The sequence below is a fragment of the Aotus nancymaae genome, unplaced genomic scaffold (genome assembly GCF_030222135.1).
Source record: "Aotus nancymaae isolate 86718 unplaced genomic scaffold, 86718_ANA_hifiasm-v0.15.2.pri h1tg000040l, whole genome shotgun sequence".
NCBI classification, from domain to species: Eukaryota; Metazoa; Chordata; class Mammalia; order Primates; family Aotidae; genus Aotus; species Aotus nancymaae.
The window spans coordinates 9,789,122-9,802,611 of record NW_026988454.1 but is presented as its reverse complement, the minus strand read 5'-3'; the positions used below and the strand labels follow the sequence as shown (position 1 = coordinate 9,802,611).

The 13,490-nt window shown below is 41.9% G+C and overlaps 1 protein-coding gene across 7 annotated transcripts in view; it reads right to left on the bottom strand.

Annotated features, from left to right (window-relative positions):
• Positions 1-13,490, bottom strand: part of SERAC1 (serine active site containing 1) — a 68,219-nt gene that overhangs the window by 37,635 nt on the left and 17,094 nt on the right. For 3 of the 7 annotated variants that reach the window (XM_064360509.1, XM_064360510.1, XM_064360512.1), the window contains 3 exons: positions 12,525-12,661; positions 11,263-11,352; positions 9,524-9,655 (listed from right to left, as the gene is read on the bottom strand). In XM_064360509.1, the coding sequence (XP_064216579.1) occupies positions 9,524-9,655; positions 11,263-11,352; positions 12,525-12,661 (359 nt within the window). The other 4 variants (XM_064360511.1, XM_012451553.3, XM_012451535.3 and 1 more) reach the window with 2 other exon arrangements.

Genomic DNA, 13,490 nt, shown 5'->3' with positions numbered 1-13,490 from the left:
ATCAGGGATTCCCACCAGGAGTCCGGGACTCCAGCTGCCGTGGGTCCGGGACCCCAGCTTAGGACCTGAGTGTAAGAGGAGACGTCTCTACACTCTTGTTCTCTCCCCGTGAGGGGTTTTTTAGGGTCAGGAATTTGAGGGAGACGTCCCCACTTTCCTGAACCCTCACCAGCGACCGAGGTGTGGGTACTCAGAAGCCCTGTTCAAGTAGCCCTGCCTCACAGCAGAGCCAACCCCCCTGGCTTATACCAAAACCTTTATTTTGAACTAGCCTATTGGCATAAAGGCTCCTGTTACTTAAGAAACTGTATTTTCGGTTACTTTCTCTCTCTCTCTCTCCTTTTCTCTCTCTCTCTCAAGATGGCGGCCGCTTTCCACTTTTAACTCTATCTCTCTCTCTTCCTAATTCCGATGCGAGTGAGTGAGTGAGTGAGCTTATGTATAGTCCCACGGCCTAACAGCTACGGGGCTTGTGTGGGCCTCAACCCGTGGTGCCACAAGGACGTCATAAGGCATAACGGTGATTCACCTCTGGACTGAAAAGTTCTGAGGTGACCAGGCCCAGGGGTTATACGGGTACACCTTAGCCAAGACGCCCCTGAAACATCCCTTCGGGGAAGTGGCCGGGAAGGCATCAGACTGGTCTCCCATCTAGGGGGCACCCACCCTTTGTCCGTCACTCTTATATGTGGTACTGTCTTTATTGTAGCCTCTAATTTGCCATGTGGCAGACAGTCCTAGCCCTGTCTCTTTTTGTTTTCCTCCTTATTATAATCATTGTAGCCTGTAGGTTTTCTCAGCCACCCCCTCCGGGAAAGGAACTCCTGCCTGTGATATCTGTTCCTATTCCTTCCTCACTTCCAACTGCCCCACAAAAGCCAACTATGGAGAACCAGAAGTCCTGCTTAGACCAGAAGTCCTGCTTAGACCCTAAGTTGCCATTAGGATGCCCAGTCCAAAACCTACCCAAACTAGGTCTTTCCATAAAAAAGAAAAAGCTGCTCTTCCTTTCCACTGTAGCCTGGCCACAGTATCCTCTAGACAACCAGTCCAAGTGGCCTCCGGAGGGCACATTCGACTTTAATGTCCTGACAGACTTAGATAACTTTTGCGAAAAGAACCGTAAATGGTCAGAAATCCCTCAAGTGCAGGCTTTCTGGTATCTTCGTTCCCGCCCCACCCTCTGTTCCTCTTGCACCACCGCCCAGGTACTCCCAGCCAAAGAAACCTCCTCTTCGCCCTTAGCCCCTCCACCCTCCTCCTCTTCCTTTTCCAACCCCGACACGCCTGAGGAACTGTCCTCTCAGCTTTCCCGACCCAATAATCCTCCGCCCTATGACAGACCTCAATCCCCTTCAGCTCCTCCACCTCCTAATCCCAACCTGGCCTCTCCTGTTAGTGCTCACACCCGCTCGCGCTGTGCTCCTAAAAACAAAACCTTCCTCCTTTGCCCCCTCCGCGAGGTGGCTGGAGTACAGAGCATTGTCCAAGTGCACGTTCCCTTCTCCCTCTCCAATCTATCAGATGCGTATGTAATCCTATCCTCCACCATCACCCCAGACGAGTGGGACTGGATCTTTACAGCAGCCCAAACTCTTGCAGCAGCCCTGAGGCCGGCAGCCCAATGAACATCCGGTGGCAGAGGTCCATCGAAACCCTTCCAAAAGACTCCAAGGGCCCTGCTCGGGCCCTGTTTCAGATGTGGTCAAGAGGGACATTGGGCCCGGCAGTGCCCCGTCCTTGTCCACGTCCTGGACCTTGCCCAGACTGCAAACAGACTGGACACTGGAAGGTTGATTGCCCATCCCAGACCACAGGCCCACTCCCCGCACCTCTATGTGAGGAGCAGGCCAGTCCGCAGGAAGCAATCCCTTCACTTGAATTTCTTGGCCTCTGGACGACTGACGCAGCCCGGACTCAAGGACCCCCATCACCCTTGCCAAGCCCAGGGTAACGCTGCAGGTAGCGGGTATGTCCATTTCCTTCTTAGTGGATATGGGAGCTAACTATTCCTTCCTACTCAGTGCCTAGCGTACCTTCCCAGGTCTCAGTCCTTCTTTACCATTCCTCTACACTCTAAGTCTTACTTTCTCTTTAAAAATCCTTCAGTCAGCCTTCATCCCACTTCTCTACTCAACTCGGCTACTTTGTTTCCTCTTCCATCCCATTCCCCCTCCCCAGCCCATTCCTATCCTAAACTAATAGATACATTTGTTACATATCAGGAGGGCCTGTCTAACCTTCCTCTCTCTAGCCCAGACCTTGCCTTTTTGTAAATGGGAGTTCAATAGTGACAGCTGAGGGGTGACAAAAAGCGGCCTATGCAGTAGTTACAGATTTAGCCACCCTTGAGGCACGCTGCCTCCCCAGTGGACCTACAGAATGAGGCCACCTTAAATAACCAACTCAGGCCCTCGAGATGAAGGTGACTGTTAATAATGGTGGTAGTAATGAAAGTAGTAGTGATGATAAAGGAATGATGAAGGTAATGATGAAGGTGACGGTAGTTAATAATGGTGGTAGTAATGAAAGTAGTAGTGATGATAAAGGTATGATGAAGGCAATGATGAAGGTGACGGTAGTATGTTGTAGATGATGACGGAGGCGATCGTGATGATGATAAAAGTGGGGATAATCATAATGAAGGTTATGGCAATGGTGATGATGGTGAAAGTGGTGATCATAATGAAGGTTATGGTAATGGTGATGATGGTAATGGTAGTGATGGTAAAGGTGATAATGCTGAAGGTGGTGATGATAAAGGTTGTAGTAATGACAGTGATGATGATAAGGGTGATAATGGAGGTGCAACAATCTCCAACCTTTCTGTTGGTCAACACTAGTCAAATCCATAAACTTCACTGATTGCTTTTTATGTGCTGCCCTTAATGAACCCCCGTTAGCTGTGGTCTCCCTCTGGACTGGGTTCAACCTGTCACGATCACCTATGGGACCTGACACCACCCTAACAGGGATCCCGCTATTTAAGGCACACTCCCAAGATCTTTTCTTCTGCTACGGAACGACTGACAGCTCCAGCTGCAACACGACTATAAAAGTAAGATCCACCCTTTATGCACCTCCAGGAGGATACTTTTGGTGTAATGGGACCCTAACCAAGGTTATAAATGCCTCCCTTCCCTCCCCTTGTGTACTTGTTACTCTAGTCCCACAGTTAAAGGTATATGGGCAAGCCGACTTTCTATCCCTCCTTACGCCTCCCCTTGTTCGCCAAAACAAACGAGCTAGTCCCACAGATAAAGGTATATGGGCAAGCCGACTTTCTATCCCTCCTTACGCCTCCCCTTATTCACCAAAGCAAACGAGCTGTCTTCCTCCCAGTAGTAGTTGGCCTCTCTTAGCATTATCTTTAGTAGCCGCTGGAATAGGAAGCGGAGCGATGGGCTACAGTGTCACTTCAGCTGCTCAACTGGAGGACAAGCTCCCTGTGGCCATTGAAGCGTCAGCCGCCTCTCTGGCCTCCCTCCAGCGACAAATCACGTCACTAGTTCAGGTAACTCTCCAAAACCGATGGGCCCTTGACCTATTAACGGCGGAAAAAGGAGGTACCTGTATGTTTCTCCAGGAAGAATGCTGCTATTACATCAATGAATCAGGCCTAGTAGAGAAGAACATCAACACTCTCCACCACCTCCAGGAAGACCTCCGAAAAAAGCAAAATACAGGAATCTTGTCCCTAAGCTGGTGGCATCCATGCTTACCTGGCTAACCCCCATCATCACTCCTATCATTGTAATCTGTTTGCTATTACTAATGGCCCCTTTCCTTCTCAGGTTCCTACAAGCTCGTATGCGAGAAATTGGACGAGTGGCTGTTAACTAAATGCTGCTTCATCCCTTCGTCCGATTCATGGTCGAGGCACCAGCCAACTGACCTGTCCCCCTTACTTCACCCCTATTCAGCAGGAAGTAGTCAGAAAGAGCGGCGCTCTCTATCTATCATCAAAAGGTAGGATGCCTCACTGGGAGCTTGGACGCACACCCCCCACCCCTTTTCTCTGAAAGCTCGGATAAGCTCAGACAAGCTCAGACAAGCTCGGACATGCTCGGATATGCTCAGACATGTTCCCTTCTCCCCTTCTCACACAGCCTGGCCTTCAAACAAAGGCTTGTAACCCTACCCAATAGTAGTCCTGCTTTGCCTACACCCTGCTCTCCCACAACCAATCCAGCTCCTTCACTCCCTATAAAACCCCGTGCCTGAGAGGAGTCCGTGCGACTTCTCCAGCCCATCCTGTCAGACTGCAGAACCTCACCCGGGAGCCTGAATAAACCCTTCGCATTGGATCTTCCTGTGCTGGCCTCAGTTTCTTCATTTTAAACTTGGTGAGAACAAACCTTACAATGGGACTATGTGAAAAGACCTAATCTAGGTTTGATAGGTGTACCTGAATGTGATGGAGAGAATGAATCCAAGCTAGAAAATACTCTTCAGGATATTATCCAGGAAAACTTCCCCAACCTAGCAAGGCAGGCCAATATTCAAGTCCAGGAAATACAGAGAACACCACAAAGATATTCTTCAAGAAGAGCAACCCCAAGGCACATAATCGTCAGATTCACCAGCGTTGAAATGAAGGAGAAAATGCTAAGGGCATCCAGAGAGAAAGGTTGGGTTACCCACAAAGGGAAGCCCATCAGACTCACAGCAGATCTCTCAGCAGAAACCCTACAAGCCAGAAGAGAGTGGGGGCTGATATTCAACATCCTTAAAGAAAAGAACTTTCAACCCAGAGTTTCATATCCAGCCAAACTAAGCTTCACAAGTGAAGGAAAAATAAAATCCTTTGCGAACAAGCAAGTACTCAGAGATTTCATCACCACTAGGCCTGCTTTACAAGAGCTCCTGAAAGAGGCACTAAACATAGGAAGGAACAACCAGTACCAGCCACTCCAACAACATACCAAATGGTAAAGAGCATTGACACAATGAAGAAACTGCATCAACTAACAGGCAAAACAGCCAGCTAGCATCAAAATGGCAGGATCAAATTCACACATAACAATATTAACCCTAAATGGAAATGGGCTAAAAACCCCAATCAAAAGACACAGACTGGCAAATTGGATAAAAAGCCAAAACCCATCATTGTGCTGTATCGAGGAAACCCATCTCACACGCAAGGATACACAAAGGATCAAAATAAAGGAATGGAGGAAGATTTACCAAGCAAATACAGAGCAAAAAAAAAGCAGGAGTTGCAATTCTTGTGTCTGATAAAATAGACTTTAAACCAACAAAGATCAAAAGAGACAAAGGAGGACATTACATAATGGTAAAAGGATCAATGCCACAAGAAGAGCTAACAATCCTAAATATATATGCACCCAATACAGGAGCACCCAGATACATAAGGCAAGTTCTTAATGACTTACAAAGAGACTTAGACTCCCACACAATAATAATAGTGGGAGACTTTAACACCCCATTGTCAATATTAGACAGATCGACGAGACAGAAAATTAACAAGGATATCCAGGACTTGAACTCAAGACGTGGACCAAGCAAACTTAACAGACATTTACAGAACTCTCCACCCCAAATCCACAGAATATACATTCTTCTCAGCACCACATCACACCTACTCTAAAACTGACCACATAATTGGAAGTAAATCACTCCTCAGCAAATGCAAAAGAATGGAAATCATAACAAACAGTCTCTCAGACCACAGTGCAATAGTGTTAGAATTCAGAATTCAGAAACTAACTCAGAACTGCACAGCTTCATGGAAACTGAACATCTGGCTCTTGAATGTTGACTGGATAAACAATGAAATGAAAGCAGAAATAAACACATTCTTCAAAACCAATGAGAATGAAGACACAACATACCAGAATCTCTGGGACACATTTAAAGCAGTCTCTAGAGGAAAATATATAGCAATAAATGCCCACATGAGAAGCAAGGAGAGATCTAAAATTGACACCCTATCATCAAAATTGAAAGAGCTAGAGGAGCAAGATCAAAAAAACTCAAAACCTAGCAGAAGACAAGAAATAACTAAGATCAGAGCAGAACTGAAGGAGATAGAGACACAAAAAACCCTTCAAAACATCAGTAAATCCAGGAGCTGGTTTTTCAGAAAGATCAACAAAATAGACCACTAGCCAGATTAATAAAAAAGAAAAGAGAGAATAATCAAATAGATGCAATAAAAAATGATAAAGGGGATATCACCACAGATTCCACAGAAATACAAACCATCATCAGAGATTATTACAAACAACTCTATGCACATAAACTAGTAAACCTGGAAGAAATGGATAAATTCCTGGACACTTGCATCCTCCCAAGCCTAAACCAGTAAGAAGTCGAAACCCTGAATAGACCAATAACAAGGTCTGAAGTCGAGGCAGCAATTAAGAGCCTACCACCCAAAAAAAGCCCAGGTCCAGATGGGTTCACAGCCGAATTCTACCAGACATACAAAGAGGAGCTGGTACCATTCTTTCTGAAACTATTCCAAACAATCCAAAAAGAGAGAATCCTTCCCAAATCATTTTATGAGACCAACATCATCCTGATACCTAAACCCGGCAGAAACTCAGCAAGAAAAGAAAACTTCAGGCCAATATCCATGATGAACATAGATGCAAAAATCTTCAATAAAATACTGGCAAACCGATTGCAACAGCACATCAAAAAGCTTATCCACCATGATCAAGTAGGATTCATCCCAGGGATGCAAGGCTGGTTCAACATACGCAAGTCTATAAGCATAATTCACCACTTAAACAGAACCAAAGACAAAAACCACGTGATTATCTCAATTGATGCAGAGAAGGCCTTTGACAAAATTAAACAGCCCTTTTGCTAAAAACCCTCAATAAACTAGGTATTGACAGAACGTATCTCAGAATAATAAAGGCTATTTATGACAAACCAACAGCCAATATCATAATGAATGGGCAAAAACAGGAAGCATTCCCTTTGAAATCGGGCACTAGACAAGGATGCCCTCTCTCACCACTCCTATTCAATATAGTACTGGAAGTTCTAGCCAGAGCAATCAGGCAAGAAAAAGAAATAAAGGGTATTCAAATAGGAAAGGAGGAAATCAAATTGTCTCTATTTGCAGACGACATGATTGTATATCTAGAAGACCCCATCGTCTCAGCCCAAAATCTCCTGAAACTGATAAGCAACTTCAGCAAAGTCTCAGGATACAAAATCAATGTGCAAAAATCACAAGCATTCCTATACACCAATAACAGACTTAAAGAGAGCAAAATCAAGAATGAACTGCCATTCACAATTGCTACAAAGAGAATAAAATACCTAGGAATACAACTAACAAGGAACGTAAAGGACCTCTTCAAGGAGAAGTACAAACCACTGCTCAACGAAATAAGAGAGGACACAAACAGACGGAGAAACATTCCATGTTCATGGTTAGGAAGAATCAATATCGTGAAAATGGCCATACTGCCCAAAGTAATTTACAGATTCAATGCTATCCCTATCAAGCTACCAATGACCTTCTTCACAGAACTAGAAAAAACCACCGTAAACTTCATATGGAACCAAAAGAGAGCCCGCATAGCCAAGTCAATTCTAAGCAAAAAGAACAAAGCGGGAGGCATCACACTACCAGACTTCAAACTATACTACAAGGCTACAGTAATCAAAACAGCATGGTACTGGTACCAAAACAGAGATACAGACCAATGGAACAGAACAGAGGCCTCAGAGGCAACAGAACACATCTACAACCATCTGATCTTTGACAAACCTGACAAAAACAAGCAATGGGGAAAGAATTCCCTATTTAATAAATGGTGTTGGGAAAACTGGCTAGCCATGTGCAGAAAACAGAAACTGGACCCCTTCCTGACACCTTACACTAAAATTAACTCCAGATGGATTGAAAACTTAAACATAAGACCTAACACCATTAAAAACCCTAGAAGAAAATCTAGGCAAAACCATTCAGGACATAGGCATAGGCAAGGACTTCATGACCAAAACACCAAAAGCATTGGCAACAAAAGCCAAAATAGACAAATGGGACCTAATCAAACTCCACAACTTCTGCACAGCAAAACAGTCATTAGAGTGAATTGGCAACGAACAGAATGGCAAAAACTTTTTGCAGTCTACCCATCTGACAAAGGGCTGACATCCAGAATCTACAAAGAACTAAAACAGATTTACAAGAAAAAAACAAGCCCATTCAAAAGTGGGCAAAGGATATGAACAGACACTTTACAAAAGAAGACATACATGAGGCCAACAAACATATGAAAAAATGCTCATCATCACTGGTCATTAGAGAAATGCAAATCAAAACTACACTGAGATACCATCTCACACCAGTTAGAATGGCGATCATTAAAAAATCTGGAGAGAACAGATGCTGGAGAGGATGTGGAGAAATAGGAACACTTTTACACTGTTGGTGGGAGTGTAAATTAGTTCAACCATTGTGGAAGACAGTGTGGCGATTCTTCAAGGACCTAGAAATAGAAATTCCATTTAACCCAGCAATCCCATTACTGAGTATATATCCAAAGGATTATAAATCGTTCTACTATAAGGATATATGCACACAAATGTTCACTGCAGCACAGTTTACAATAGCAAAGACCTGGAACCAACCCAAATGCCCATCGATGATAGACCAGACAGGGAAAATGTGGCACATATGGAATATTATGCAGCCATCAAAAATGGTGAGTTTGTGTCCTTTGTAGGGACATGGATGAACCTGGAAACCATCATTCTCAGCAAACTGACACAGGAACAGAAAATCAAACACCGCATGTTCTCACTCATAGGTGGGTGATGAACAATGAGAACACATGAATACAGGGAGGGGAGTATCACACACTGGGGTCTGTCAGGGGGGAAATAGGGGAGGGACAGTGGGGAGTGGGGAGTGGGGAGTTGGGGAGAGATAGCATGGGGAGAAATGCCAGATATAGGTGATGGGGAGGAAGGCAGCAAATCACACTGCCATGTGTGTACCTATGCAATGATCTTGCATGTTCTTCACATGTACCCCAAAACCTAAAATGCAATTTAAAAAATATATATATATACACACACATACAAATTGGGTACATTCGACTAACTCTTAGTATTACAGCCAAGTAGATTGTAAAAAGTGAAAGCAAATATAATTGTATGGTGTAGCAAGCAATTCAATATACTTCATTAAATAGAAACCAAAAGAAAATCCAAGTACATTAGGAAACTACCACAATCAACAGTTTCTCTCAAAGAAGTAAGCAATCAAATATAACTTTGTTCTGGTAGAAAGTTACACAAATGTATATACCTAATTTTTGAGGTTATTCTTACCAAACACATTTGACTACCAGGTCAGCAGGCTTTCTACTTTTTGTATCACTGAAGCTTCTTAAAATTTTTTAAATATTTTTTATATATACTAAAATTGCCTGAATTATTTTCCTTCCTGAATCTCACTCCCTTGTCTTTGACATCTGAAAACAAGAGGCAGCTGATGGCGTGCCACCTGTTCAGGTGGTCTCATTACCATGCCAGTGATGGGTCTCCGACATTTCCCGCACAGCCTCCAGTCGCGCTATTTTGTCATCTGACTTACTCTTCCGTAGGAGCAGCCACACAGCACATTCATGATCTTCTATATCAACTGTACTAAAAGCATCTTTGCAAAAGGAAAAAAAACCAAGATAATGTGAACAGTTAAGATAATACTTTTATCTTCACTTTAAGATGGTCATTTATAAATATTTGAAATCTACAATTGGAGAGTGAAATCTGTATGTATACAGGTATTGATGAAGACTGATATTTGTTCTCAATTCTGTCCATTTTATAGTTATTATGAATATTGGATGTGCTTTTTTGTGGAGGGGGGAAACAGGTTCAATTTTGTTTTGTTTTTTGAGGCAGTCTCACTCTGTTACCTACGCTGGAGTGCAGTGGCATGATCATGGCTCACTGCAGCCTCAACCTCTTGGGCTCAAGCAATCCTCCCACCTCAGCCTCCTAAGTAGCTGGGACCACAGGTGTGTACCAACAGGCTGAGCTAATCTTTTTATTTTCTTTTCCTAGAGACAGGGTCTCATTACATTACCCAGGCTCAATGTGTGCTTTTGTTTCATATATTCTGGTGTCTTTCATATGTGGTCATTTTTAAAATCTTTTTCTCCCCACAACTTTTTCAAAAAGATGAAATATATGAAAGAATGATAAATTAACATCCATACATCACATCTAGATTCAACAGCTGCTATTTTATCATATTTTCTTTATCTATATTCATATGTAATTTTTCCCAAACTATTTGAAAGGATGATGCAGACAAAACGACATTTTACCCTTTCACAGTTCAACCTGCATCTCCTAAGAACAATCCTGCATTCTCTTAAATAACCACAATGCTATTATCACACCCAAAAACACTAACAAAAATCTTCCCAAATCATGCTTCCCCAATTTAAAAAAAAAAAAAAAAAAAAAAAAATCCGTAAAGCTGTTTTTTAAAGCCAGGATTTAATAAAGTATCTTTTAATTGCAGAAAGTTTTCCTGCCTTTTATTTTCATGCCAACTTTTTAAGTAGATCAGATAAGCTCTTTTCAATCTAGCTCCACATTGTAGATTAACCTGATTGAGAAATCTGTTTTTTTATGTACTATGCTCATTATGAGAAGGCATGGGAGTAATTTTCTAACAAATTTAAAATTATAAAACACTCATCAAGAGCCTAGGGTATACTTTATCTCCACATTTATTCACAATTATCTAAGGAAGGAAGAAAACTGTCCAAAGCATTGAGCCCTTAAAATTAAACACAGTCCAAAAGAATAATGTTACTCAATTAATTTTCTTTTCTTCTTTTTTTATTGAGACAGAGTCTTACTCCATCACCCAGGCTGGAGTGCAGTGGCACGATCTTGGCTCACCGCAACCTCTGCCTCCTGAGTTCAAGTGATTCTCCTGCCTCAGCCTCCTGAGTAACTGGGATTACAGGCACCCACCACCACGCCTGGCTAATTTTTGTATTTTTAGGACAGTGGGGTTTTACCATCTTGGCCAGGCTAGTCTTGAACTCCTGACCTCAGGTGATCCACCTGCCTCAGCCTCCCAAAGTGCTGGGATTACACGCATGAGCCACCACACCCAGCCTGATTAATTTTCCATAGCTATAAAAAATATTAGTATAAGAAATGAAAAAAAGTCTCAGATTGGTCATTCCAATGATTTTCATATTACTGACAAGGATTCCAAGTCATTTATTTGCTATTTACCAGCAAATGGATTCCGTAGTATCTTGGCTGACGTTGCCAATACTTTTCTTACTGCTTTGTGAAGTTCTTTTCTTGCCTCCCAGGCAATACCTAAAATGATTATAAAATTAAGTAAAACTTAGAATGTATTTTTAACACTGTGCTCCAATGTTTCAAAGAGAAATGTATAAACTCCAAATTTTTTCACAAAGAAAATCAAAATAGTATCATTGTCTTTTTATTGTCACTACCAATGCAACTAAAATCATTACGGAAACACAGAGCTCTCAATTCCAAAAAGAGATTGCTCTCCAAGTCAGGGAAAAGTAAAAACAAAAACACTAACTAAAGCTAATAAAAATCTTCATATACAACATAGGTTTTGCAATATCCAGGAAAATGTCCTTCATGATGAGCTCATCTCAAACTGAAGTTTGGAGATACTTTGCTAACGAAATTAGGTCTCACTATTCAGGTATATTATAAGCAACAACAATTATCTATGGAATTGAAACTGTAAACATGCCATAAAAGCACGTTGCAATACATGAAAGTGATGTAATAACTAATACCAACAGGGCAGAGTGGTAGCAGATACAGGAGAGCAGCGGAGCCTGACCCACTCAAGGAACATCATGTTAACTGGCACATTCTGGCTCACAGTGTAGGAACAGACAGCTGTGAGTCAAGTGTGTGACTCACCATGCTACCTATATTTTGATGAAAACATACTGCTCTAAAATTTCATGTTTGCTATGCAACCATATGATCACTAATGAGGGCTTCCATGTGACCTAAATACTGAGAAGTGGAAAGTCCTAACTAGTAAAGATAGGTTTTCCAGCCTTGGTGACAGATAATTATAAGAAATGAGTTTGCATTCTTATTTATCAATATATCTCATGAATTTAGTTTGCATGAATACATCCCTTAAAACAGAAATATCGCTGAGCTAAATGACAAAAGCATGTTTTTTGTACTTGCCAAACTGAAAGCCAGCCTCTGTACTGACAGTCCCACTAAGGTATGGAATTCCAGGTTCAGATTAAAAATGCCAGTTAGTCTTGACTTAGTTTTAGGAGAGCTGCAAACCTAGGTTAGATACGGAAGTCCAAAATTTGGTCTTCAATTAATTCTTTAGGAACTTCGTTTTCATGGGGTCTGATGATTCTTGGAATTAGCTCAATCTATATTACTAACACTGTGTTTTAAATAGACTCATTTTTAACTTCAATAACTAGCTTCCATTTTTCACAGAGAAGATTACTTTACAATAAACTTACCATGATTTTCTCCTTTATCTAAAGAAAATGTGTGCACATATATATATGACTTCATTTTTTCTCTTTCTACCACTTGAGTATCTAATGTCAGAGCCTTCTTCAGGGCCAGAACTTCATATGTAAGAAATAAAGAACCTCTTAAAGAGAAAAAAAATTCATCATAAATACACAATCCAAATGTAACACAAGAGCTACTCTTCTCTATTAAGCTCATCATAGTGAACTTCTTTTTTATTGGGAAACATAACATATATACAGTAATATGCATATAACATTTATACAGTCATGCACCACATACTGACTTTTTATTCAAGAACAGACCTCATATACGATAGTGGTCTCGTAAGATTAGAATGGAGCTAAAAAATTCCTATCTCCTAGTGACTGAGTAACCACCATAACACATGACTCACGTTTGTGGTGACACTATGTAAACAAATCTGTGCTGCCAGTCCTATAAAAGTCTAGCACATACAATTATGTATGGTACATAATACTTAATAAATGATCATGTTACTGATTTATGTGTTTAGTATACTTTTATTGCTATTTCAGAGTGTACTCCTTCTACTTAACTATGAAGTGCCTAAGGCAGGTCCTTCAGGAGGTATCCAGAAGAAAGTGTTGTTCTCACAGGAGATGACAGCTCCATGTGTGTCCCAGCCCCTGAAGAGCCTGCAGTGGGACAAGATGTAGAGGTGGAAACAGTGATATGTATGACCCTGACCTTGTATAGGCCTAGGCTAATGGGTTTGTGCTTTCATTTTTAACAAAAACATTTTAAAAGTTTAAAAAAAAAAAACTTCGCTGGCACAGTAGTGAGGCCTGTAGTCTCAACTATTCAGGAGGCGAAAGCAGGAGGATCCCTTGAGCCCAGGAGTTCGAGGCTGCAGCATGCTATGACTGCACCCATGAGTAGTCACTGCTCTCCAGCCTGGGCAATTGAGCAAGATCTCATCTCAAAAA